The sequence below is a fragment of the Ammospiza nelsoni genome, chromosome 14 (assembly GCF_027579445.1).
Source record: "Ammospiza nelsoni isolate bAmmNel1 chromosome 14, bAmmNel1.pri, whole genome shotgun sequence".
In the NCBI taxonomy this organism is placed as follows: domain Eukaryota; kingdom Metazoa; phylum Chordata; class Aves; order Passeriformes; family Passerellidae; genus Ammospiza; species Ammospiza nelsoni.
In genome coordinates, this window is record NC_080646.1 from 3,460,605 (window position 1) to 3,487,892 (window position 27,288).

At 40.5% G+C, this 27,288-nt stretch overlaps 1 protein-coding gene across 6 annotated transcripts in view; it reads right to left on the bottom strand.

Moving 5' to 3' along the window:
* The window catches only part of MEF2A (myocyte enhancer factor 2A), an 81,259-nt gene that overhangs the window by 7,745 nt on the left and 46,226 nt on the right, over positions 1 to 27,288 (bottom strand). For 2 of the 6 annotated variants that reach the window (XM_059482202.1, XM_059482204.1), the window contains exons 4-8: positions 17,887 to 18,024; positions 14,796 to 15,015; positions 14,496 to 14,555; positions 4,648 to 4,838; positions 3,061 to 3,084 (exon numbers count right to left, since the gene is read on the bottom strand). In XM_059482202.1, coding sequence (XP_059338185.1) covers positions 3,061 to 3,084; positions 4,648 to 4,838; positions 14,496 to 14,555; positions 14,796 to 15,015; positions 17,887 to 18,024 — 633 coding nt within the window. Of the gene's footprint in view, positions 1 to 3,060; positions 3,085 to 4,647; positions 4,839 to 14,495; positions 14,556 to 14,795; positions 15,016 to 17,886; positions 18,025 to 18,089; positions 18,222 to 27,288 lie in introns of all 6 variants that reach the window. The other 4 variants (XM_059482208.1, XM_059482205.1, XM_059482206.1 and 1 more) reach the window with 4 other exon arrangements.

Consider the following 27,288-nt stretch of genomic DNA (forward strand, 5'->3'; position numbering starts at 1 on the left):
TTGTAAATTTGTGTTGATAAGACTTCAGTGATAAAATAATCTTGCTGTTCCCATGGTTCCTGAGAAACTGAGAGAGCACTTGTTATAATGCAGATATGTTTCCAAGCAAATGACACTGGAGTTCACAAAGAGCAACGGTGCTTTTCTGACAGGGAAAAAAGCTAAACTAGATTGTCTCAGATAATTCAACTGTGGGTACAATTTGCCTTTTTAATAACAGTCCTTCCTATATACTGGAATGAACATCTGCAGCAAACATATCACTTGAAATAAGCTCTAACCAAATTTGCTGGTTAGAAAATTAATTAAACACTGTGGTGAACAGCACCAGACAGCAAAGCTGCTGCCACAGAATGTTCTGCTCTCCACAGTGATAACTGCAAATCTTCCTGAAAAATATGAGGTTCAACACCATTTGGCCATGACAAATACTGTCAAGAACAAAATGCTAGGGTTTTATTTTTCAAGAACAGATATTTGCTTTCATCTGCAGAATTCTTAGAAAGAGCAGTAGTTTCTACACCCTGTATTTCTACAAGGAGTTGGGATTCAATCTGCTGGAAATACGTTTTCTTAAAGCAAACTTCTATCTCTGAAAAAATATTTGCTACAAAAGGAGCAGTTTCTCATCTCTTTGGTAGGGATCCATTTCATAACTTTACAAGACTGAAGTTACTACTCCTTTCCTTTATTTCAGACACAGGTATTTCAGGATCTGCAGCACTTAAATTTTTTCTCCACTCTAATCTTGAGAGAACGAGCAGCATTAAAAATTCATCATTCCCTTAAAAATATCAGAATGAGCAGGTACAGAAATGGGGCTGTGTTCAATTTAAGCTTAAATTTATGAAGATGAATTGAGGGTTATCAATCTTGTATCTTTCCCATTTAAAGAAAGAAATATGTATCACAGCTCCCATATTAAAATTAGCCACAGCTGTCACTGGCTGCCAGCTTCTGATCCCTCTTGTGTCTGGCTGCTCTTGAATTCCCATCTTTGAGCCTCCTGAGGATTTGGGGGCTCTCTGGCATTTGTTGCCAAACACACACGGTGGCAGATGTGCCCACTCTGCTTCAGAGCTCCCAGGTTTCAAAGCTCCCAGAGAAAGTCCCTCTGATTTTCTGTAATTGATCCCTTTAAATCACTTACGTACTTCTGAAAATCTCCCCTAGACCAAGTTTATCTGGCATAAAGAGATGTTATTAGAGCAGATTTTTGTGTCTGTCAGGAATTGACCTTTCTCCAAAGCTTTCTTGGATGGCTGCCTATAAAGTTGGGATTACTGCATAATGGAAAAGTAAAGAGGAATATACTGGGAAACAATCCAGACCAAAGGATTTCCTTATGGTATTTTTTTTTTTTTGAGTGGCTAATAAAGGTGGTTTTCTGAGGTAAATTCTTTCTGAATATAATTCTTGGAACACGCAGCCACACAAAGACACTAAGCAATACTAATACTTAGATGAGCCCAATATTTGTTGTCCTTGCATGACAAATTTCAGGATTTTTTAAAAAATCTTTTTAACTGGTGCAAATGCAGCAGGAAGAATTCAGTATCTTTATTTCATGCTCTGCTACCGTTGGTCGCTGCTTTTCACATTCAGCGCTCGGCTCCAAGCACAGAGCGAGTGCTCACAGCTGGGATTTGGAGCTGCTTCCCAGCACGGGGTCAGCACCAGACTGAAGCCTGCAGGTGTGGCTGTGTTTGTTTGCCACGTCTGAGGCAGACCCTGCACCTTCCCCTTGTGCTGCTCCTGGCACAGCCGCTCCCACTTCCATCACTAGATGGCCCACGCCGCACGCGGCATCCGCGCGCTCGCGGCACCGGCCAGGGGCCGAGGGCTCGCATCCCAATCCCTACATCAATCCCTATCCCAATCCCAATTCAATTCAACCCCAATCACAATCCCAGTTCAATCCCAATCCCAATTCCAATGATATCTGACCAATTGTTTTTACACTGAGATTTCCTTCTTGCACTGAAAACCAGGCACTCCTCTCTGAAGACAAGAGGAAAGTGGGAGAGCTCTTTCACTGCTCAATTAGCAAGACATCCCAATAATGCTTTAAACTTCAATTTGTATTTCAAAAAACGTTTTCCCTTACTTTTAAAATCTATTCCTCATGTTTAAGGTAAAAATCAACCAGCAGCATGCATTCATCAAGAAATTTATCTAAATCACTAATTTTTCCATGCTTTCATGCAATTAGAGCCTCATATGAGCAACAGGTCCATGTTCAACAAGAAGTCAAGGTCTGCAATAGGTCCATTTATTTCTCTGTGATTCTGACACAGCATCTTGTGCCTGGTTTGTGGCACAGCAGCCAAACAATTTGAAATTTGCTCTAAAAATAAGTTATGAATTATTTTAGCCTTACGTTGATTTTCCAGACAGAATGCCAAATGTTAAAACCTTTAGGGGAAAAAAAATAGAAAACACTTAAATCCCAAGAGTTTCCTTTTAAAAGCAGAATGTCTTTCCACTGGAAAAAAGGTAGAATTATTCATTTGCAATTCTCTGTCCCTTTTGGTAAACAGGGAACACCCCTGTGGTTTGATAATCTCACGCAGGATGAAATAATTCTAACCTCCAAAAAGGTGACCTCACCAGCAATGATGTCATCTCCTTGAAAGGAAGAGAAGTAACACAGGGCTGGTGTTACAATCTGAACTTCACAAGTGAAGCCACTTCCTAAAAATATTCCAATAATTGAGGGGATAGGAAGTGATTATTTGTATTTCATACAGAAGGCAGTACACATCCTATACACATGGACAGTTACTTTGTAAGGCTCTTTTCCAATGTTCCCTCCAAGAAAAACAGAAACATTTTCAGGAAAAAAAATTGGAAGCTTACAAATGGCAAGCACTGACTTTGAACGTGTTTTCAACTTGAATTGGTCGGGTTTTTAGTTTGATAAAACAAATATATTTTTGTCTGCTACCAAGGGAACACTGGAATTATTTAAAATATGTAATGAAACTACAGTTAAAAAGCTGTAGTGAAAGACATTTCCAGCATCTTGCTGTCTCTCAGCAAACAGCAGCCCAAACTCACCAACTCCAATTCATCCTCCTCCGACTGTACTCAGCAAACAAGAGGGATAACACAGTTACTAAAAATAGCATTGCTTTCAAATGAAAGAAAAAGTCACGTTTGTGCTTCAGGATTTTGATTCATTTTAATTAATAATGTGGATTTGCTAGCTGATTCTGTAGATAATACTGCTAGAAATGTAATACTTGATGAAATTGGTGTCACATAGACCCTGCTGTACTGAGAACAATGGCTGTGGGGAAATTGGTGCAGCAAGAGCCTGGTGACCCCAAGGACAGGGGATGTGCAGCACGGCAGCCTCTGCGTGCACTGATCCAATAAACCAGCTCAGCAACAAAATACTTTCCACATACAACCATCATTCCATGCCAGCATCTACTCTGACATCTCCTAATTCCCCCAAAAACACAGACAAACCCAAAGCTGAATATGATGTTGTTCTTCACAACACAACATTAAACAGGTGCCGTGCACCACTAACACCAGAACTGCATTAATGCTTCTATTTCTAATTAAAAGTGTAATTGTCACTGTAATGATCAGCCAGTGTACTTCCTATCTCTCCTACATTTCAGTATTCCTAGAAAAACCTTTTTTTTTTCAAGAATCATTACTCTGAGGCTAATTATAGCTTTTGTTACTTGGATTAATTTGGCATTATTCATCATGAGTACCAGTAACAAATGTAAGCACTTGTTGTAGCTTAAAGACAAATAGGAATTATACAGAGAGTACTTGTGTTGTTTATATCCTGCTCCTCCTGGTTATGGCCCATTCTTCCATATACAGAAAACATCCACAGAGACACTGAAAATTTCTACATGGCAGCAAAAAACGAGGACCAAAGGATTTGGCCAAGTAAATTAAAGGAAAAACAGAGCAACACTTCCTGCAAGACCTGTTCTGGGCTGGAGGCCGTGGCTGCCTCATGGCTGACACAGACCTGTGTGCTGCTCCCAGCCTGGCTGGACAAACAGTGGTGCCAGGGAGCAGAGCAGCCCTGCAGAGCACTCAGGGCCCTTTGATGGCCCTGCTGGGGACACGAGAGCCCCGAGGACAGGCAAGGGCACGTTCCACGGTGCCACATCACAGCACTGCTGCTCTCAGCCCTTCCTCACCACAGAAGCTGCACTTCACATCCCACAGCCATTATGACCCAGGAAAAACAGGTACAAAATGTGCTTTAGGGCACATTAATAGAGCTCACATCACCAATAAGATCAGCCATTCCTCCACGGAATAATGGATAACCCTTTTTAAAACCCACATCCTCCAAACCACCGGAGTTCTCAGTACCCAGTCAGAGGGATGTCAGATCAAAACACCCCAGCCCTGTCTCTATGATTGTGCTCTTACCACATTCAGGTCAGACTGCTGTTTTACAGCTGTAAAAATTCCTTACAAGCTGAACTTCTCCCCACATCACAATCTGTACTTCTGACTTTCATCAGTGGCATTTCAGAATACAAACACCCCTCTATTCCTGCGCCCTATGGTAAGCAGGTGAGCCAGTTTCTCCCTGTACATGTGGACAGAACAGCCCATTTCCACAAAGCCAGACCCAGAACTGTAAATGTTTGAACTCACCAGTGGTGGCATCATGCCCTTGCTGGAGGGTGGGATGACGACACGGAGGTCGGGTTTGCGGTTGTTCATGCCAAGGTTTCCTCCTCCTGGTGGAGGTGGGGACTTTGTAGGCATGACTTTGCCTAGGCCATTCCCACCACCACTGGTACCAAGTAGACTTGGTGAAGCTCGGGAATTCACAAACCCATTTCCTGAAAGAGGAAAAACAAATGGACTGTAAGACTGAGGAGAAGGACAATACAAAATTTTGGTGCTCACGTAGCAGTTATGAAATATTTATTTCGTAAAACTTCCGATAACAAACTTCCCACAAGGGGCTGAGTATTGAACAATTGAACAAACACAAACCACTCTGGCCAGAGGATCAATATGGAAAGGGAATATCACTTCAAGGGCACGCTGTGGCAGCTTAAACGCTGAGAAGAGCAAATTGCCAAAGAACTATTTCTAATAACATCCGTTGTGTTTAGTTTGCCCTTTGAAGCTCCTCCAGGCTGAGCCTGCAGAAAAGTGAGCGTTTTGCACAACCCCTCTTGGTCCCCACCCCCACAGAGAGAGCATGGACCACACTGAATTGCTGCTGTGAGAACAAAAGATCAGCTCATAAAGTCCCTAAAATTTATTCTTTATATACCTCCAAGACATGCAGGACTAATTTCAGTATCAATACTTACTGTCTGATGATTATATTTAGCAACAATGAGGGGAACAAATCCTTTCCCTTCAAATTCATTCCAGATACACACATCATTTATGTCCATAGGTTTCTTAAACAAAGTCTTTGCCTCATTTTAAGAGAAATTGGACAAGCCAAAGCCTACAGGTTCAGAATTCAGCACTGAAATCTCCAAGAGTTGAATACGCTCAAGGTAGAGGCCTCAGCTCACACTCAGAACTGACCAGAAAACAGCACCAAGGCAGTAAATCAGTCAAGTGCCCAGTATTCTATTTTCCCATCCTGACAGAAGCACCAATCATGTTAACCAAAATATAGTTCTCAGAAAAAACTTTAAAGCCACATTCCAATCACAGAAGCATATTTATAGCAACAATTCCCAAAATACACAAACCTTATTCAGCTGCAAACAGAAAAAAAGTTGTTAAGGAGAATTTTGCAACAGGGAACCCCATAGTTCACCCTACAGAACCTGTGTGTGTGTGTATAAATAAACACAATTCATAGTAAGATTCTGTTTGCACTAACACTGCAGGTCTGAAAGCAGCTTTTATAGGCACAATCAGGGAAAAGTCTGTGAGACAAAGTTCACTGTGTGGGAAATTCTCTCTTAATCGCCCATAGCGCCACACTGGCATGAATTTTGCATTATTATTCTAATTTGAATAGGCCCCTATGCCCAATCCAATTTTATTGCATTAAATACATATTAATCTAAAAGCAATTAAAATAAGAAAGTTGTCAGTGTCACATTCTACCTTCTTTAGCAACATTTTTAATGCCTTTAAAAGCACAGCAAGAAGGAAGAACAGCAACATGTCTCAGCAAGGGCAAAAAACTTCATGGAGGTGCCTGGTACCACCAAGATACTCAGCCAGGGCACACTGAGAACCTCAATGGGAATTCACCAGGATGCTGTGAGGAGGCCTCCTCTGGATTTACTCACTATGTGCATTTCCCACTGTGCCAAAAGCCTGACCATACATGGATGATGTGATTTGTCCCCTGAGTTTTCCAAGGTTAACAGAGCAAGGAGGAGTCATTCTAATTTAGTACTTTCCTGAAGCATTTGCATAGGAGGTATGGGAATATGACTTTTAACTCAGAACTTATGGGGGAAAGAAGGAACACAGCAGAAAGTCAAGTTTTTTATGTCAGCATTCTTCCTTCTGTATTAAAACCCGCAGCAGAAACTGATTTTGTGATTAAAGGATCTACATTCCTCAGCAGAAAACAGCAGAATTTATTCAGATGCTTCTAGGTTAGTGATAAAATTTAGGTGGAGTGGTTGAAAAGCTGGGTTGGAGCTGAGAATACGCACTAGAGCTAAATATATTCTTGACTGGTAGGAGAAAACTCTCCACAGCTGGGTCACATGGAAAAACCAACAAGCCAAAAGGAGAAATTTAGTTCTGTGGTACCCTTAAGGTTCCTGAAACAGAGATGGTTTTCGTAGAATCTTGATTTTGTTAACACAGTTATGCATCAATTCCTATCCATTATAAATGAGAGCAGTATGAGCTACAGCCAGCCTGCAGAGATTGAGAGACATCCTCCACAACGGACAGAGTAAAAATTAAATGGATTTGCAAACACTCTAGGGAGGAAAAATGCCAGAAAATGGCATAATTTGCACCAAATTATAGCTGAAACTTTGTTATGGCACCTCCCATTTTCAGCAAAAATGCCAGAGCATTTAAAGAACTTACTGTTACAACAGAAGTAAAGTCTGGGCTTTAATGCAACAATAAATAGCATTTTATTACTCACTGGGGCTGTCAGTGTCACCTTTCCAAGGCAGGGCTGTGAGCTGTGAGCAGTTTAAGCTGCCCAACAGTCCCACTCTGTACAAACAGTGGGGTTCTGTACACTTTGGGCCATCCTATGATTCCATTTCCTGTCCTCTGGTTCAAGTATTTCGGTAGCCCGTGTGTTAAATCTGGACAGTGTCTCTCTTCCACACCCAATCCAGTCATTTCCTGAGCCCTTATTCCAGGGCTCTGCCAATCCTTCAGAAACATTTCATGCTTTTAGTGCTGCTGTCAAAAACAACAAACTCTGCCACTGCCTGCTCTGCGCAGTATCGGGCGGCAGCAGGGCAGTCAAAACATTGCTTCTGACAAAAGGCTAAGCACTTCTCAAAAGGAGTGTTTAGAATAAATTAAAATGAGACAAACAGGAATAAAAAATCTCCTAAGTGTGCAATACCATGGGTATGAATCCAATAGCAGCCCTTTGTGATAAAGAGCTGGCACTGAACACTGAGCAAACACTGGAGTGTCTGTATTGATCACCTGAAGGATCATATGCTGGGGCTGCAATAAGAGTGCAGAATATTCCTTTTTAGTATGAAACTTCAAGCCTTTTTCCTTTTAATAATCTAATAAGAAAATCAAATTACCAGTTAAGAGTGAAAGGATAACTAAATGTGTGGTATTTCTTAGAGCAAGGTCAGGAGCCAGAAAAAGATAATGAGTACAGGATGATGCAACTACACAGCCCTTTGCCAAACCAAGGCCTTAATAACCCCATAAATTCTACTTACTATTTCATATAATACAGAAATTGTTTCTACCTGACCTGCTATAGATCTTCCCCAAAGACAATACTTTATGTTTTAAAATGTTTTCAAACTAGAAATCGAAACAGAATATAAAATCCCACATATGTGTAAAAATACAACTGTTTTTAATTCCAAAGGAAGAGTTTTATTTAACTCTAATTCCTTAAAACAGACGTGAAAGCATGTTCAAAACAGTCCTTTGGAAAACAGACACCAATGCAAATATAAGCTCTCAATTATATGAATCATAATTTAATTAGATTTGATGATAACAAAACCTGCCAAAGTACATTAGCTTACTTCTTGTTTAGTCAGAAAGTGTTTACTTTTGAAGCAACTTCTTTTCTGAAGTGAAATGTTACAACCCACCCATGATACCAACTGGATATTCTGCCTTCAGAGACATAATACAGCTTAATCTCATTTACTGTCCTGCAGCCCAAGACACAGTATTCAATTACAGGAGCCAGACTCATATTTCACTGTATAAATCACATCAGCTGAAACAATGAACACACGTGGCTGGAAAGTACTCCATGTACTTATTACTACTCAAGGAATAAATTACAGGCATTGATGCCATTAATCTTTCTTTTTTGGTGGTTTATTTGGTTGGTTTTGGGGTGTCTTTTTGGTTGTGGTTTTTTCTTTACAGTTTTTGGGTTCTGTTTGTTTTTGTGTGGTTTTTTTTGGGTTTTTTGGTTTTTTTGTGGTTTTTTTTTTTTTTTTGGTGTTGTTCATTTTGGAGAAAGACTGAACACAGTTATACACAGTTTTGGAGTAATTGTGGACAAGCAGCTAAGCCATGTAAGATTAAACAAAAGTAAGGATTGTAGTAAATAAATATTTATGCCTCCAGTGACATCATAAAAGCCAACAGACGTCACACAATTAGAAGCAAACTGAAAATCGTGTTTGCAACAAGCCATTGATTCACAAGGCATCAGGAGGCCAGATAAGATCTACTGGAGGAAAACATTGACATGAAGAACCTTGGGCAGGGGGACATATTGCAAGTAAAACCAACAACAGCATTTCTGTGTGCATTAGTTGCTCAATTTGTTTACTTTGGGGTTAGTTTGACAGATTCAAGTGCAAATTAAAAGCAGCATATGCCATTCCTACCATTTTCAGCTCTGTACAACACTCACTGCTGATTCTACCATTGTTTCAAAAAGCTCCAGTTCTATATTAGCTTTGGAAAGAATTTAATTCTCAAGGAATCTGAAATAAATGTATTCCTACTGATCTTTACAAATCAATACCTTTGATAATAATATAAGGTCTTGAAATAAGTCTAACATGTAAGATTTATGTTTCTAAAGGTGTACTTTAGATATTAGAAGGCAGCAAAAAAGAAATACACATGACTAAATGTCAAGGGAATGCTTAGTCATGTTACAGAACTTTAAAAAGAGCTCATTTCCCAGGTTGTTGGAAGGCCTACAGCTACATAAAAGGAGAAAGAATTTTCAAGGATATTTAGAATTTAAAGGGGTGGTTATTGTTCAAAATGCCATAGCAAACCTAAATAAAGGCATACTGCTCTTGTAGCTGAGTGAAACATTACCAACAGCAACTGGATGTCCTTTAGGTCTTCTGTCAATTAGACAGATTACAGTTAATTACATCAGTTTACTTCCTAAACTTGCTGATTTCTGTGTGTCTATACAAAGCCAATGTAAAGAGTGGCAAAGCAAGGAGGAGAGGAATGACACGTTTACAACAACCTGGGATGTGACTGTATCCTGAGCAAGGGGACATTATGTAAATGTTGAGACTTACTTTAACCCAGTTGGGAGATTAATAATTTGCTCTCTGTATAGCAAATTCTAACCAGAATTGTCACGTACCTCTCAGTAAATCAGAAATTTTGGTAACATAACAAATACATACAGCAAGATATGAAATTTCAACTGAAACCAAGGGTAGTTCAGGGGCTGAACTGACCTCATGTCATGCAGATGGGTGGTTTCCAAGGAGAAAGAGCTACAGTAAAAAAAACATCAAATTCTTTCTTTCTTCTTGCCAGCACATTTTTAATGCTGATTTCAGCCACTCATTTCTTGTGAGCTGATTTAATCACAGAGAGATGGATGGATGGATGGATGGATGGATGGATGGATGGATGGATGGATGGATGGATGGATGAGCCTTTGTTAGCAAAGAAAAAGGTTCAGCTCACACCCTGTGGAACAGCTGCTCTGCAGCCCACTCCCACAGTCCCTTTCCTCCAGGAGAGCCTGGCAGCTGCAGCAGTCCACAGGCTGGATGTTCCTCAGGGATGCCTGAGCCCCCTCCCTGCTGCACTGACCTGTCCTGCCAGAGACAGAGCAAGGCAAAGCCACCATGGCTGACAGTGCTGAGAGCAGGAACCTCTGTGTGCTGCATCTGGCAGCAGGTGAACCAACACTCTCAAGTCAGATCCCTTCCACACAGCTGGGAAGTGAGGAGCTCTCAGGGAAACACTGCCTGGGACTGCTCCTACCTGCCACACTGCAGAGGAAGGCCAGACCTGAAACAGCACAGGAGTGCACAGCCTGAAGCAGGAACAGGCTCTCAGGGTTTATTTGCAGCTGCTTTCCTCTGTGGTGCTCTCCCACAGGGCCAAGGCTTGGAGCTGATGCAGGTTAACAGGCTGGCAAAGGGACATTGTGGAAATGTCAGAGTGGGGCAGAGGCAGAAAAAGCTGCTTTCTTAAGGAAGATGCTGACAGCATCAGTGCAGAATATTTGCCTGGAACTGCACAAGGTGTTTCTCAGGAGCCAGCTGGACACCCCTGCTGGGGTGTCTCTCATTCCACAAACCAAATTGGACTAGAAAGGTGTGCACAGAGAGCCTTTCTGTTACTGAAGCCTCTGTGCACTCCAGATTGCTGCAGATTCAGACTTGTGCAAAACCAAGCTCAGAGATTCTTTTATCCTCCCCCATCAGCCAAGCCCTCAAGACAAAGGGAAGCATTTACAGGTGTGGCTATTCCCAGTTCTGTCTTGATCCCTTTCTGGCAACTCCAAGCAGTTTACAGGTGTGTGCAAGCTGTCAGTGGCACCTCTGCAAAACCCCTCCTCGGGCCAGGATAAAAGACCACACATGATCTACAATGACTCTTAGTAGAGATCCAACAGCTCACAGCTTTTCCAGCAGATATACCCTTCAGTTCTGCTCCAAAGAAAATCAGTATTCCTGAGGTTACTTCACATTCTCAGAACATAAAGATTAGTGGGGACATTAGAGAACATATAGCTCTGGAACAAAGAGGAGAAATTCAGTACTCAAGCAGACCAGATCTTTTTATCCATTCTCCTGGTACAAATGTAAGAGGAAAGATAATTTCTTCTTTCTTTCTTCTTTTCCAAAAGATTAACTGTGTCCTTAATCTGCATTATTGATCAGAAGGGCTGTTTCACTGACACAGAAATGTACAGACAGAAAATACTGTGCCTTTGTAAACTCATAAACAGCCTCCACTTCCAAAAATTCCTTAAGAATCCCCTGGGACTGGGAAGAACTTAGGTCTCAAGGTTTATGGTTTTCATGCAGCCTTGCCACTGAAAACCAGCTCAGGTCCTTGGCATGGTTCTGGCTCAATAGCACACGTGAAAGGTGTGGAAGAAAAAGCAGAGACTGAGTAACTGTGGTGCAACTTCTGAGCTTTTCTGGTTCTCAGAGTCCTCAGGATGGCACAAGGTCACTGCAAGTGCATTCCACTGGGAACCTGGGGATGCTTCATGGGGTGATACCAATCCAGTGGAACACAGCAAAGCAGCACTCACGGCAAACTGGAATGTCATCCATCCATCCATCCATCCATCCATCCATCCATCCATCCATCCATCCATCCATCCATCCATCCATCTCTAAGCCAAAGAAATTCTCCCCTGTATCTGGGCATGTGAGATTCTACTTTGCCTGAAGTGTTCTCCCCATCCTGGTGATCTGAGACTCCTGGAGCACGTTTGATGACCATTGAACATTGACCAGGAGCAACAAGATCATCAATGATCTAGCTCAGAAACATTTAATCTAATTAACAAAAAAAATAAATTAGCTCTAGAGCAAACTCCATTATAATGCTGGACATTTTTTCCCTCTCAAAACTGGTACATTTGCCAAGTAAAAATTTTCAGCAAATGTTTTTTATGTGGTGGGTAGAATTTTAAAAATATTACAAAATGAAAATGCTTTTTCAGAGTTATGACAGCTGCATGTGAAGTAAGCTCTCAGTATTATAAAGTGATCACAAAATTTTCTGTTCTGGATATAAAAAACCACCTACCAATCTTTGCTACAACATGCAGATATTTTTACTCAAAGTTATTTTCCACAGAAAAACTGTTAAGTTGGCAGATTGACTGCTAAAGCAAATCATTTCCATTCCAATCAAGTTACACAGGACTTGAGAAAAGGACTTGTGTGAACTCAATATGAGCCATTTTATGCAACATCTTTGTTTGAACTGGGTCCCAAATAAGCAAGATAACCTTTACTTGCTTGTTACTAAGAGATAAAGGCATGTAAGTGTCTTTCAAGAAAATGAGAACAAAACCTCAGATTCCCAAGAACTTCATAATATTGAAGAAGATGGAGTTTTCCTTTATTTGTAAGAGAATATATGGGAACATGGATATGCCAGTACTCCATCTTTACCTCTGACATCACTCCTATAAATTGTGAGCTGCGAATTTGGCACGTGACCTTTCACTAAACCCACAGGAGAATTCTCCATTCCTGAGAAGTTAAAAAAAAAAAACAACCTGGAAGCTAAAAGCAGAAAATACATTTTTGAAAAGTGAATTCTACAATAAGTGCAGTAAGAAACTAAAACCATTATTGTCTGCAGACATAATTAACATGAGATACATTTCAACAGCAGCTGTCAAGCTCAAGTTGACAGCAGATTTAGTCAATCTGGTTACGTATGATTTCTTGATTGTGGCTGTAACTGAGAAGGTTCCTGTGCACCTGTCAATAGTTACAAAGTTTTTATGCCAGAACTTACAGCAAGAGGAGCTCTGACAACTTTGGGTACCCCTCTAATTTAGCATTCTGGTGTTAAGCAGGTATTTGAGTTTCACTAAAGATGCTCCCCTGTTCTTGTACAGTCACAACTCTCACTTGCATGACAAACCTTTCTAGAAGTGAGTGGGTATATGTGTAACATCTTGGGTGTGATATTCTGCAATGTAAGAGATAAGTGATGCATTTTGACTTTTTACATAAACTATTAATAAATGCAAGGAGGAAAACATTTTACTGCATTAAATATGTCCCCCAAGCTGCTATAACTGGGCATTTCTAGAGTTTGATACTCTATAACCACTGTTTTATTTGCTTATTGAAGGAAGGAGTCTTAAATCTGAAGGTTCTCTTAATAAAGCCTGATTTGGGAAAAGAGGCCTGAAACAGCCTGATAATGAACTTATTTAGCCTGACTTGAAAAATTCTACGGAAATCAACATCTGACCTCTACAGTTTCTAAAAATAGTAATCTTTTTTCAACTGAGGAAGCTTCCTCCATTTAAAATCTTGCTTACCTGATGGAAACCACTCTTTAATATTTCATATCCTTGCTGCACATAGCCAAGGAGTGGATAAAGAGTGGAAAGTCAATCCTGTGCTTTCAGCCTTGGAGAGTTGCAGCATTTTTTATTCATCAATTCAATTGCCTGACTTCATGTTCAAAGAACTTTTTCCCAGCTGCCACACTAAGTAGCCAGTGGGCAAACACTGAAAGGTCAACAGTTGCTTCTCTAATTCCATGCTATGAACACTTCCCAAGGGGAGCTGGGTGTGTTTGCAAAACTGACCTTCAGCCAGCACGGCTTCCAGAGGCACAGCAGGAATGTGACCAAAGTGGGTGAGCTGTCATTTATTTTGTCTGTCTGTGGCACGACACATTTCAGTGGCTGCCTGCCCCTCTATCAGAGTGCTAAATTTTGTTTAGGGGAGACAAAATATTATTGAAATGAAAAAGTGCTATCATATATTTTTACTGAAGGCCAAAAAATATTGTAGATTTGATTTTTGGCAAGATCTCTAATTTGTTTTCAAAAGAAATTCTGATCAGCATCCAAAACTAAGACAGATCCTAGCTATCAGTTTCCAAGATTTATTGCTTTCTTCATGTAATTGCTAGAAAATTATTAGCAAGATACACATGGCAATACAAACAACACAGTCTGTATTTGCTTCATTCTGATTGGCACCACAATCAGCATCAAACATCCAGGTCCTGCAAATACTGAAGTTGAGAACTGAGCTGAGCTGCCTTTAGTGCAATAGTTCAGATTTGGCAAACATAAGATGTTTCTAGAATGCGGCAATTACACCTGTAGAGAAACACAAAAGCAGCAGCATGCTACTACTGAAAACAACTAAAATAAAAAAGGCAAATATTACTGAAGTGGAAAGGGCACAGCAGTAAAAAGTTAAATGCCTGATAATAATTTATAAAACTTGACAATAACAGTGCAGCTAAAAAAATTACGACCTTTGTTCTCCCACAGCCACTTTTTCCAAAGAGTCAAAAATAAAAAATTGCTTTTGAAAAACTGAGAAACTGAAACCATGAGACTATTTTTTATAACAAAGACACGGTACTGCACTTACCCACTGGACTGGTACCAGCTCCATTTGGCACTGAGAGATCAGTTGTCCCCAGCATTCCACCTAATCAAAATAAGCCAGAGCATTAAACTGACTTGCCCCATTACAGTACCGTGGAATTCTGTACATCAAAACTTGAGCTGTGCAAATGCACTGGCAGCACTGGGAGCCTGTTACTCAGGAGGGCTCCTGGCAGGGGATGGGCAGGTGTGGAAGGAGGGCCAGCAGCAGCAGCAGCAGCAGCAGCAGCAGCAGCAGCAGCAGCAGCAGCAGCAGCAGCAGCAGCAGCAGCAGCAGCCTCACCTGCGTTGCCGGCGCTGGGCGGTCTCTGCGGCGCCCCGGGGGACACGTTGCGGTGCAGGGTGCTCTGGGGTGGGGACAGCATGGTGGTGTCCGTCAGAGAGGAGCTGGCAGCCAGGGATGGGGACACCAGGGAGCTCCCGGGGTTGCTGTAGGTTAAAGTGTTGGGATTGGACACCGGAACCGTCACCGACATGGAGAAGTTCTGGGCGGGCAGGCCGGGCTGCGGGAGAGAGGACGAGGAACAAGGAGACAGCGCCGTTAGCATGAACTGTGTTTGCAGAAACAGCACATCAGAAAAATTCTGTCATGGCAGTTTCTTGGTTTTTATTAAAGTTAATTCTGTTAGTTTTTAAACTCTGTTAAGCGTACAGTTTTAAAACATCCATTTGTTGTAAAGTATGGTGTTAAATTCTTATACATCACATAATTTACAGTGCCAAAGAATTACTCCAACTTCTCAAATATGTAAAGTTCAAACAGAGAAAACTAAAAGTATTCACATGAATTCACAAGCTTATAAATACAATAAATCTAACAGTTAATTTGGATTATTACAAAGCAATGACAAGCTAAACATGTCTACAAATCAACGAACTGTTGTACCTTCAAAATGTAAGCATAAACATGCACATTACAAACAATTATCACACAAAAAAGAACAAGTTAGTAATAACATTTTCTAGTAATAACTTTGCCAATATATTGCTACTAATCTCTCACACTTTTTTTTTTCAACAGATTAAAAAAATAAACAGATCTTTAGAAAATCACAAAGTTCAATAATTTGAATTTAAACATTTCAGGCTTCCCAAACCCCTGCTTTAATAACCATTCCATCTTTTTTGCAAATCTAATTTTTTAAATTCTAGTTTTTACAGCATTATTTAAAAGGCAACTGTTTTTCTGCACTATATATGTTTATTATTCAACAGCTATTGAATCAAAAGCTGAGCTGCCTGCCCATCTATGGTACTCATTTGGTCATGACTAACTTCTTTGGCCTTTGTCTCATTCCTATCCTTTGACAGTGATGGGTTTCTGAAACAAAAGGGACTATGTTTTTTTTCACAACTCTCATAATTACTGGAAACAAAACCATGACAGGTATAATTTAAGGACAAAACCCTAGTAGTATTTATTGACAGAATAGAGAGAGGTGATGGCTGTGATTAAGGGGTCAAAGGCAAATGACCAACACACATGACCTAGCAAGTACACTTTAAAAAATGCAATTTCATCATCTGTAGCTTAAAAATCACTTAGATTGATACTTCTGCATGAAAAGTTAGATAATACAAGAAATATAACAATAACTATACTAATTCAGAGAGCAGAATATATTCTCTACAAGAAAACCTCTTACTAGTGAGAGCCAACAACAATGTCCCTACTGAAGCATTCTAAGAATAATCATCAATTTTTGGCACAGATGGAAGGAAAAATTAATGAAGCAGAACAACACAAAGCTAGCAAATCATTCACAGTATCTAACCAATGACAAGCCCTGCTGGTGCTTGTTTTCAGGGGAAACTACTGGAAACTACTCAGTATCTACCAAACCCAGGGTGTTTTTACACAGCACACTGTCAAGCAGCTCAAACTAAACTGGAAATACCTGAAGTATGCTGAACACACTGCTAGGAGGGAACAGCTGGAACATTTTTTCTGTAGGTTTCTCAATACAGAACCAATAAGTGACAGCCTCCCCCCACACCTTACAATGAAGGCTGTCTGCCCATCTATGGTGTTCATTTGGTTACAACCGAATTCTTCACGCTTTGCCTCATTCCTATCCTTTGACAGCAATGAGTGCTCGAGAACAAGAGAAACTGTGTTCTTATACAGCCCCACAAGTACTGGAAACAAACACATAATTGGTCAGATTTGAGTTACAAATACAGAGCTGTAGAGCTAAAAGATAATGTTGCCCTTTCTATTTACACTGATATTCACACAGACATTTGGGCTTCTCCCCAAAAACCCATTTAGCTGTAACATACTGAGACATGAGGCCCAAAGATGTCTCAACAAGGAAATGTCAGATATGAGAATCTTCAAAACAAAGAAAACCCAAAATATATTGGCTTTATATTTATTCATCACGTAACAGAAGTGATGCTGGGTGTCATGACTGTCAGTTTGCTGTTCAGTGCCCAGAGATCTCTTAGGCTCTGAACGATGAAATGATTTCCAATATCAGCAGTCATTTGGAGACACTACTCAAGTGCCCCAGGGTCTGTGCAGATTAACCCACCCAGTTCATCTCCTTCAACTGCTACAAGATTTGCATTCTTAAAATATTCAAAGGCTGTGCCAGAGCCCTGTATTATTTTGCTTAGAAAATACTTAGTAATACTCAACACTAACTGATTTTTGTAGGTGGAAATTAAATGTCACTGTGAACACCTCCACAAAAAACATGCAACATTTCCACTCCTTTTATCCCCAAACTGAAGTTCTGGAGCCAAGTGACTTATGGCTGCACACTGGGTTGGCACTTGGCAGAAAATTTTTAAATATCCTTCAGTGTTCAAGGAAATATCCATTGGAATTTCAGAGGAGCAATCTTTTGAGGCTCTCATTCTGCAGCAGCCTTGATTTTAAATATCTAAATAACTTTCTACATCCAGACTTGAGCAAAATAAATTCTACTAGTTAGATGACAAAATTAATCCAATTCTACGTGCCTGCTTGTCACATACTGCAAAATCTTGATCACCAGACAGATGAAGACCTACAAGATGCAAATAAATGATCCTACACCCCACAACAAAAACCTATCTTGGTAAATATATTTTAGGTAGGATTAGGTAATGCAGTAGGCTCCTGAAATTTTGAAATGTTGTCTTGTGTTCCAAAGGTATGAAAAACTGGGAGTGCAAAATCCAAGCTAGAGATTATTCTTCTTATTCTTTACAATAAAATGTATTTTAACAAGATCAGGTATCACAACCTCATTTTTCCTCAGAAGTCCTTTTTCCTTCTCAAGCCATTAAATCCTCTTGTCTTTGAAGTGGTTTTCAGTGGTAAGCAAACACCATGAAAATTCTCATGCATGTAAGAGAAGCACAAACCATACTTTAGTACTCACTGCGATTTTATGATTCCGCATCATATTATCAAACTCTTCATTAATTTTTTTATATTTTTCTTCTGTATGTGGCGTGAGCACATATGAAGTGTCAGGGTCCGGGCTGTCGCACCCTCTGTGTTCCTTCTTGTTCAGAGCCTAAATAATGAAGTTAATAAAAAGGATCAACAAATAAAAAGTAAAGATAAAATAAAAGTACTTACAGGGCCTCGCTTGAAAATAAAATCACTATCTTCATTTAGTTTGCTGAATCTGTCCTCCGATAGTGGACTGTGCTCAAAGTAATCGTCAGCATCAGGGCTCTCACAACCATTAAGGCCTTTCTTTCTTAAGGTCTGAAATACAATTGGAAAATTCACATACAAATCATACTAACTTGCCAAGAAGTTTTGTACACTACTGAATCATTCAGAGCCCCTGAAACTACATTAAAATTTCACAGACAAAACTCACTGTGCAACAGACAGAATCAGTCTTTCAAGATAGTGGCAAAGTACACAAAAAGAAAAGGTTCACCCAGGTTCCATCTCGCAGGTAACTTCCCCCTACAACCACTTCATCTCCCAGCACTGCAAGCAAAATCATATTTGGACACTGGCCGATGGAGAGAAGTTGCCTGACAAGGAACATTCATGCTTGTGGCAAAGGAGTTCACGTATTCACTGGTAATTAAAAGCCGGTTTACTGGATCTTTAATGAATTGATTTTAGCATCCCAATTTTAATATTCACATTTTAAAGAGCATACAGTTATATTGTGACAAACACAGTGGCTAAAATTCTGATCCAGTTAACTAACTGCAGAACATTAATATCTGTAACATTCGGTCTCAAAACTTGACAAAGACAGGATCTTCCTGTCATCCTGCATGATAACAAGAACCGCAAAAAAGAAATTACATAATGCCTCTCTAAAATGACTTAGTTTGCTAAATATAAGCTTTTTCAGAGTCCTTCAGACTAACTTTATGGAGCTACTTCCTGTTTTCTGATGGAGAACTCACATCAACATCCCCTGGAAAAAAAAAAAGGCAAGCTTGTCTACAATCCAGCCATTAAAGAAAGGATGTGAAACTACAGGTCTCGTGACCAAATTACAAGATATATTTGTATTTCTTGTTTTTCTTTTATACCCTATTACACAATCAGAAATTTTTCTCTGCAAGCTCTAATTTGTAACAAAACAGTATTTAAAGCACTACCTGTAAAAAAAAATCTTAAATTTTTTTAAGGTTTCAAATGTAAAGCAATAAAGATTTTAAACAGATATATGTTATTCGTACATAAAGCAGCAGTAGGACTGTACAGGGACGAGAGAGTTGCATACTTCTGTCAGAAATTTTCTGTATTCCATGAATTTTACATTAAAACCCCTAAAGATCAGAAATCTACAAGCTGCCATTTCCAGTGCCGTAAAAAACCCCCGTGTTTTCTTATAGAAGCAATTTCCATTACGCACCGAAATTCTGATTTACAAAACATTTTAGCTCATAGTATTCACCAGCATTTTTTTACTGTCAACTGATTTTTTAGTACAATAAAAAATACATACTACTTCCTCACTATTCATATATATGCAAAATCCTGCTTATTTCTACCACACTTTGAAAGCAGGAATTGAAAATCCAACTCGCTGCCTGAAATTCTTTAATATCACAGTTCACCATAAGCTGCAATTCCTTCTCAAGTTTCCTGGCTTGCTCCACGTATCCCACACAGTATCTGGAACTCCCACAAAAATGTAATCACTAAATCAGCATATGGGGAAAACAGGTGTAGGCTCCTCCAGCACCTGTCACAGCTCCGATGCTGCTCCTCCAACCAATAGCCGGACACGCAAATGGACTTGGCCATACAAGGGCCGGCTGCTCGGCCTCTCAAGGTCGGAGCCTGTTATCCCTCTCGCAGCCCTTCCTAACAAGTCAGCCTGCCAGTCTGCTACACTTTGATATCAGCAGGGAAAATGTTAACGCTGGGTAATCTGGATTACACTTAACCCCTGCAGCCCACAGCGCTCTGCAAATAGAACCCAAATGTCTTTAGGCGCGTTGGGCGTCAGCGCGCGGTGCCCGGCACACGATGACGGAGCTGCACGGAGGCTCTGCAAAGAAAGGGCTGCAAGACATGCACAGAGTGCAGCTCCTGTGACAAACACGCTGAGGCAACTGAAGTCTTGCAGCGAGGAGCTTCAGCAGAGCTCCTTTCGATTGTCTAAAGCAATCCAGTGAAAGCTTTTAAATGTAATGCTGCCAGCTCATTCCCCCCCCAAGGGTAAATTATCCTCCTCCGATTTAAACAAAAAGGAAGAGATTTAAATGTAAAAATGCCTCCTTCCTCTCGGTGACTGTGTGTCATTTTTGCTAACAATGGGGTTAACTCTGCTTTGACTCCTGAGGAAGGAAAATGCCTCAGTATCTCCCGTTTCAGGCTCTGGAAACCGTCACTCCAGATGGGGTTCCTGTCATTGTGGAGGGATTTAAGCCACGGTTCCCTGTCACAGATAATAAGGCTGGGTCCAACAGCCAGAGCTCTGCCTCCTTATCACCAAAACACCAAGTGCCACTTGGAGGACCTGACCATAAAAAGCCTGCGAACTTTTATCAGTGCCCAGTAACACAATAGTAAAACATTCCTGCTCGGTGGCCAGGGCTGCGCACGGAATGCCGCGAGCTGTTGGCACGGGCAGGCGCGGCCGAGGGGAGCCAGCCCCGCCAGAGCCCGGCACGGCCCGGCTGCAGGGAACGGCACGGCCCGGCCCCACAGAGCCCGGCACGGCCCGGCGGCAGGGAACGGCACGGCCCCACAGAGCCCGGCACGGCCCGGCTGCAGGGAACGGCACGGCCCGGCCCCACAGAGCCCGGCACGGCCCGGCGGCAGGGAACGGCACGGCCCCACAGAGCCCGGCACGGCCCGGCTGCAGGGAACGGCACGGCCCCACAGAGCCCGGCACGGCCCCACAGAGCCCGGCACGGCCCGGCTGCAGGGAACGGCACGGCCCCACAGAGCCCGGCACGGCCCGGCTGCAGGGAACGGCACGGCCCCACAGAGCCCGGCACGGCCCCGCCATGGCCTCACCGGAGCCCGGCCCCGCAGGGAACGGCGGGGACCGGCCCCGGGCTCTGGGAACCGCTCCGGGGGGACCCGGCAAAGCCAAATCCACAAACAAGGGCTGACTCCGACCTCGAGATTCTCCAGGGCTAAAATTTTGTTTCTCCAAATAATGTAAATAACTCGGCTCCCTGAGCAATTTCCAAGATGTTAACACAGAGATCAAAATGTTATTAACTTTGAGGCTGTTCAGAGGAAAAATTTGGTGAGACCAAATTGTGTAACATGAAGAGAGTTTTATTTCTCTGGTCTGATACAAAAGCTTGTTTAGAACAAAATCATAGTATTTGCAGTGGAGACTAACAGAAATAAGGCATAATTTTTTCTTACCACAGCAAGAGGGGAAAAGAACATTAAATTTCAGGTTTTGTTATTGGATGCTCACTGCAATTACCTTCTGGTGTGAAGTCTTGTTTTCCAGATCATGTAAGGGAATGTGTAGCCCTTTCAGTAAATCTGTGTTACTTTCCACTTCCTCTAAGACTTAGCCAAAATTACTGGAAATTGTTCCAACGTGTTTGCCAACACACTGCATTGTGCCCCAGTAACTAAGATTGTGCAGCTTTGATCTCAGGCTGCACTAACTGATGAGAGAAAAATATTGGTTTCACTCAGAAAATAATGCTAAGTATTTACAACAAACCAATGCAGGTGTGAAATCTCTTTTTTAAAAGAATGAAGGAAACACAAAAATACATTTTTGCAACACACAAAGTCACTACACAAGTGTTCCAGACAGTTTTGGTCATCTTGATATTGCAGAATGACCCAGGAGCTGTGAACTGCTTCTATTCCACTCTTAGTCTAGTACTGATTTATTTTGATTCGAATGGCAGAGCTTAGAAAACATTGTATGAGAATGGCTGGACCAGCTATGCTGGGTTTAAATATTGCAGTCAAGCACATGGTACATGAGCCCCAATATTTTCCTGAACTTCCCCACACATATGCAAAGTAGTTTTTAATTGCACTTTGCAATTAAAATTAGCATTTTGCTAATTTAAGAAAAGAACCATGCCTTGGCAAGAAGCATCTAAGGAACAGAAGAAGGGCTTCTTGCAAAACAACAACAGAAATGAATAACTGGCTTCTCTCTATGATTCAATATAAATTTTACTGAAACTGATAATACAAATAGCAAAGAGTATAAAAGCACAAAAAAGTCATTTATTGTTTGATTCTTGAGGAAGCAGAGCTGATATTCAACCATCTCATCTTCCACAAAATCCAACAGAGACACATGGAAGGCAGGAGCCCGAAGGCTGCTGAGCCCCCAGAGCAGGAGATGAAGCCACCACCTCCTCCAGGCCTGTTCCAGCCTGGCTCCCAGGGGCTCCAGACACCGCTCAGGGGCAGCTCTGGGGAGCAGGAACTCTGAACCCACCAACATGGATGGGTCACTGCTTCCAGAGAGCAAGTGACAGCCCCAGCTGGCCCCTTCCCATCCAGACCCCGGCTTTCCATCCCACTCCAAAAGGAAATGCTGCTGATGATTAAAGAGCACAATCAGTGGGTTTTGTGCTCCCATCAGGGAGTTTGGTTAAAAAGCCAAGACTTCTGATATTGTGATCTGGGCTCCTTACCAGCCCTGGCAGAACTGTAAAGAACTTGATTATGTTCATTGTCACGTCAGGAAATGATATTTTTCTGCCTTAAAGCAAGAATTTAGGATGACCTCATGTGTAAAAAGTGTTATGAAGTGTAAAAAAGTGTCAGGTCATTCAAAACACTCAGTGCTTGGTTTCTTGTAATATTACACAAAAAGGAAATGGTTGCTGCTGTCAAAGCTACCATGTATCATGTTAACAGCTCTATTTTTGCACTTACTATTGGAGCTGGCCAGAGAGGATTTTTGTTGGTATTTCATCCCAAATCACTGGGAAAACCATGTCCAAAATTTGACTAAGACTGAAATGAAAAGTGATTTCCCTTGGAAAAGACAAACCCTTTCACTTAAATCCGGTGGCTAGTTTTTCTTCTGCTCTTGCAATCAGAGCATGGAAAAGCTGCACAGCAGCACAAATTTAGAGTAAATATGTTTTAAATATCATAACTTTTTAAAGTGTAAATATTCCTCAGGCCTGAAGTAATGGAAAAGCCCTACCAGTACTGCTAAGTATTAATGCTGCTCTGGTAGGCACCTCCACCACAGATATCAAAAGGACAAATGATTAAAGTTCCCTGATGCTCTGGAGGTGCCATTCAATAGTGGAGAGTATTTCTGTCTCACTAAAATGAAAAAAAATTCTCCTTGTCCATTCTTTATTTAACTTGGTTTTGCTGGTTTATCCTCATCTGCAGCAGGAATAGGTGGGTGGCCAACGTGTGGGCAGAGGAGGCAGAAGGACTGGCCCAGCCCCGCTGGCAGCAGCAAACCTCAGCCACACCACCACTGACAGTCACATGCTACATCAAGAGCCACACCTTTTTTTTCTGTGATAGTCACAGAAAGAAGGACAAATAAAGCAGTCACAGCACCAGATTCCCACCCAGTTTTCTTTCTTAATACATGAAAGATCAGTGAGACAAAGCAGGGCATATTCCTTTACTGCAGCTCAGCTCCCTTCCCTCAGCAGGCAAGGACCACTTGTATCACTACAGGCTCTGCATGCACAGAAACATCCTGCTGAAAGCAGGACAATTGTTTTATTATTTGCTTCCTGATACATATTATTGCCAAGAAGTTGAGCCTAAAATCTGGCTGTTTTTCTCTTCTTTTCAAACACAAAATATTCCACTTTCATCAGCCTGAACAATAGAAAGGTGTCCCATCCTTTAGATATCATTATGTCTCCCCTATTATGTATAAAACATATTCAAGTACCCAAGGACTATTCTTAGTCACCAAAAGCTATTTTTAGTTTTTAAACTTCCTGCGGGTCAGTTTGCCTACAGAAGCATCATCATTGCTGTTTCTTTTCTCTAAATTAACAACACAGCTCTGCAGAGTCAGACCTTGACCCTACAGCGCCCTGTACATGAATTTACCACTGTCTAAATTCCAAACAGGAGTGAATCCCCACAAACATCAAATGATAACAGCCAGAGAAAAACCAAATAATTCAACTAAGTAATGGTGTTTTGTCTATTTAAACTCATCAACATTTTTTCTGTAGGCTGAAACTCTTTTTTTCACAGATAGATGTAGTGTATTGTTTTATGTGATGTTTACAAACTCGATAGATTTTCCTCAGGCTCTACTAATATTCTTAACTTCAACCACTGAAGCATCTGCAAATTTCCTTATGGAGCTGTTTTCCTGTCCTTTGAGTTGGAAGGCTACTTACATTTAGCCCTAATACTGCTCCTTTCAGTATCCCTGACACATTTTCAATTACATTTTGCCACGCTATCAGTTCAAATTTCACATTCTAATTATAGCCACAAACACATCCATCCCAAACCAGCTCAGGGAAGGAGTGGTGCCCAGCTTTCAAAACTTCCCTGAAACGCACAGGAGGCCAAATTAGATTATGACAGACATTTCCATGAGCTAAGCAACTTGGAGAGCTTAACTTCTTAAAGAACAAGACCTTCCCAATCTTTCTGGCAGGCTCCCCAGCCATAATACTGCATGCTAAAGAAAATCTGAACTATTGACTTACTCTCCTTTCAGCTTACTTAAATAATATTTTCCATACTTATGCTCAATTAGTAGTGATATTTAAAAAGCAAATAATTGACATTATGCAAAAATACACAGACATGAAAAATTCTGAGTGCAGTACTTAAAGTTTGCTACAGCTATTGTATTTCTTGGCCAAATATTATAGCCTGCTATGGAAAAAAAAAAGGAGGTTTAGGATTAATTACTTATTCCAGGGTTTTACAAATAAAAAACTTCTAAAGCCTGCCTAGCATTATCCATACAAATACAAAGAAAAAGAAGAGCCCTTTTAGCCATGCTCTATGTTCAATTTCAGGCAAAGGTATTCAGCATTTACAAATGAAAAATGTTCATGATTTGAAATTTTATCAGTGTCCCTGCTATAAACCACTCTAAGAAAAGACACTGTCTTGTTTCAAATGTTGGACCACTTCCAGTATCTGGCAAATTTTAACATGTATCCCTGGCTTGCCAAACATGAAAGCTAGCTGTCAAATTCCTCCCAGATATGATAAAGATGGCACTCAGGATTCAAACTCTCATTTATATAAAATAACACATACAAAAGGTTTTTAGACTTGATATGGCATGAAGTTTCAATTCTAGCCTGAAGCATCTTTGCTGTGAAACATTATTTTAAGTAGATAACCACAAGCAATTACTAAAGAATTAGAACTTTCTGGGCTATAAAATCCACTCTTCACCCCCAGAATATTACCCAGCTCTGGACTAGAAGCTATGGGAAAGGCAGCTGCATGCTTGTATTTGTGATTTTAGAGAAACACTATCTGTGAACTGTGGACTTTTTAAAGCAGTTGCTGACCTACAAACAAGCTGGATTGCTTGGTCCTAAATGAACTCCTTGACACTTAAAATGATTAGTAATCCATTAGCACTGATAATGCTGTTTCCACAGTGACAGCTTAGTCAAGCTCTCAAAGTCCAATTTTTGATGCATTTGTCTTTGTTTCACTTTCTATCCAACTCAGTAGATCATTAAATTTTATATCACTGAGCAGATTTGCATTTTACCTGTTTTACAGACAGAACCATCAACTAGATTTTCCCATTAAAGAGTACTAAAGTGCCAGTTTAACTCGATCTTTTTCAATCTTTTTATTAAAACAAAAAAGACAAAATAGACTGATATTCATCTTCAAGAAGCAAAAATTACTCCCTTAGCATATAAATTAAACACATTTTATAGTCCTTCCAGGGATTATAAATTTGCCAACAAACAAAACTGATGGTAAAATGGAGCAAAACACAGCTCTATGTTAGAACATTCAAAGAGATATTTCATGATACATAAATGCTTTACTTCAGCCCTCACCCAAATAACAACACATAGAGCTACAAACTCAGCTCCCAAATGCAGATCTTCATGTACTTGCAATGGTTAAATTATAAATCAGCAGCAGCAGTAGCTGACTGAAGGCCTCCTTTCAGCAACAGTGCACTGCAGATAAGCCATATGGAACATGAAAAGTTTCCAAGTGCAGCAATCCATCTGCATAATATCCCTCATAATCTTTTAGAAGTTCTTTAGGAAAAATATTATCTCCTACTCAGAGTTTGCCAAGAAAAAAAATGGCTTAACGCTGATTAGAATTCGTTTAATAAAAAGAATGGGGTTCTTTAGGTCTACCTGCCCATGTAGTATTGCAATTACAGATACCTTTTGTCCTGAATAGTTCTTTACAGCTTTAAAATTGGAAAGGATAACAGAACTGTTTCAGAGTCTTGGTACTCAAGATAATTTAGTGCTATCAAAACAGAAATTACAACACGAATGGCAACCATTCCCAAAGAAAATGTTTCCAAGGATTTATGCTATTGTTAAAACAGCATTCACATGTAAGATTATGGGCACTGGCTACATCTCCCAGAATAAGCTCTAACACCTTTAATATTTGTATGGAACAACCACCTTGTTTCACCAAAGAACACCCCAAAAATAATCCAGCTGAATAAGACAACTGAAAGCAGGTATTTGAAAGCACCAGCTGATATCAGTGTGTACAACAGGAAACAGAGAGTCTCCCCAAAAATAAGGAAATAGGGTACAAGCAATTACATCTCTGGTTTTACTGAACTAAAATAATGAGAATGTGGGACTTCCAGATACAGCTCTAATAATATCCCAATTCATGTATCAAATGCAGAACTTCGCAGTTGTGTGTCAACACAATACATTTAACAAGTTTTTTCTCCATAGCCTCCATTTAGTGCAAATTATTCAAAAGCCAGAGCACCACTTTGAAGACTGTCCTGACTTGATGTAAAAAGGGGTGGGAAATCAAAGGTGAGACCTTAAGAGGTAGAAAGAAAAGGATGTACAGGAATCAGGGATAGAGAAATTTGAGTAAGCTTTATCATGTAATTCATGTCAACATTAGATAAAACTGGCTCTGGAATGCTTGATTTTTTCTTTTTAAAGTCATTGTAATCAGCAAGCATTGAATTTTAATTTATTTGCAGGAAAGAGCAGGGCTTTAAATGGTACGCATTTGTTACAGTTATAGAAGAGTTTACAATGGGACAATGTATAAAAGCTTTGATCTAAAAAATCTTCACAACATTCCCAAAATATTTGGGATTTTTTAATAAAAAACGTATTATTCACTTCCTGTTGAAATTACCTAGTATTTCCAGTACAATATAAAATTTAAATTAAAATTCACCCTA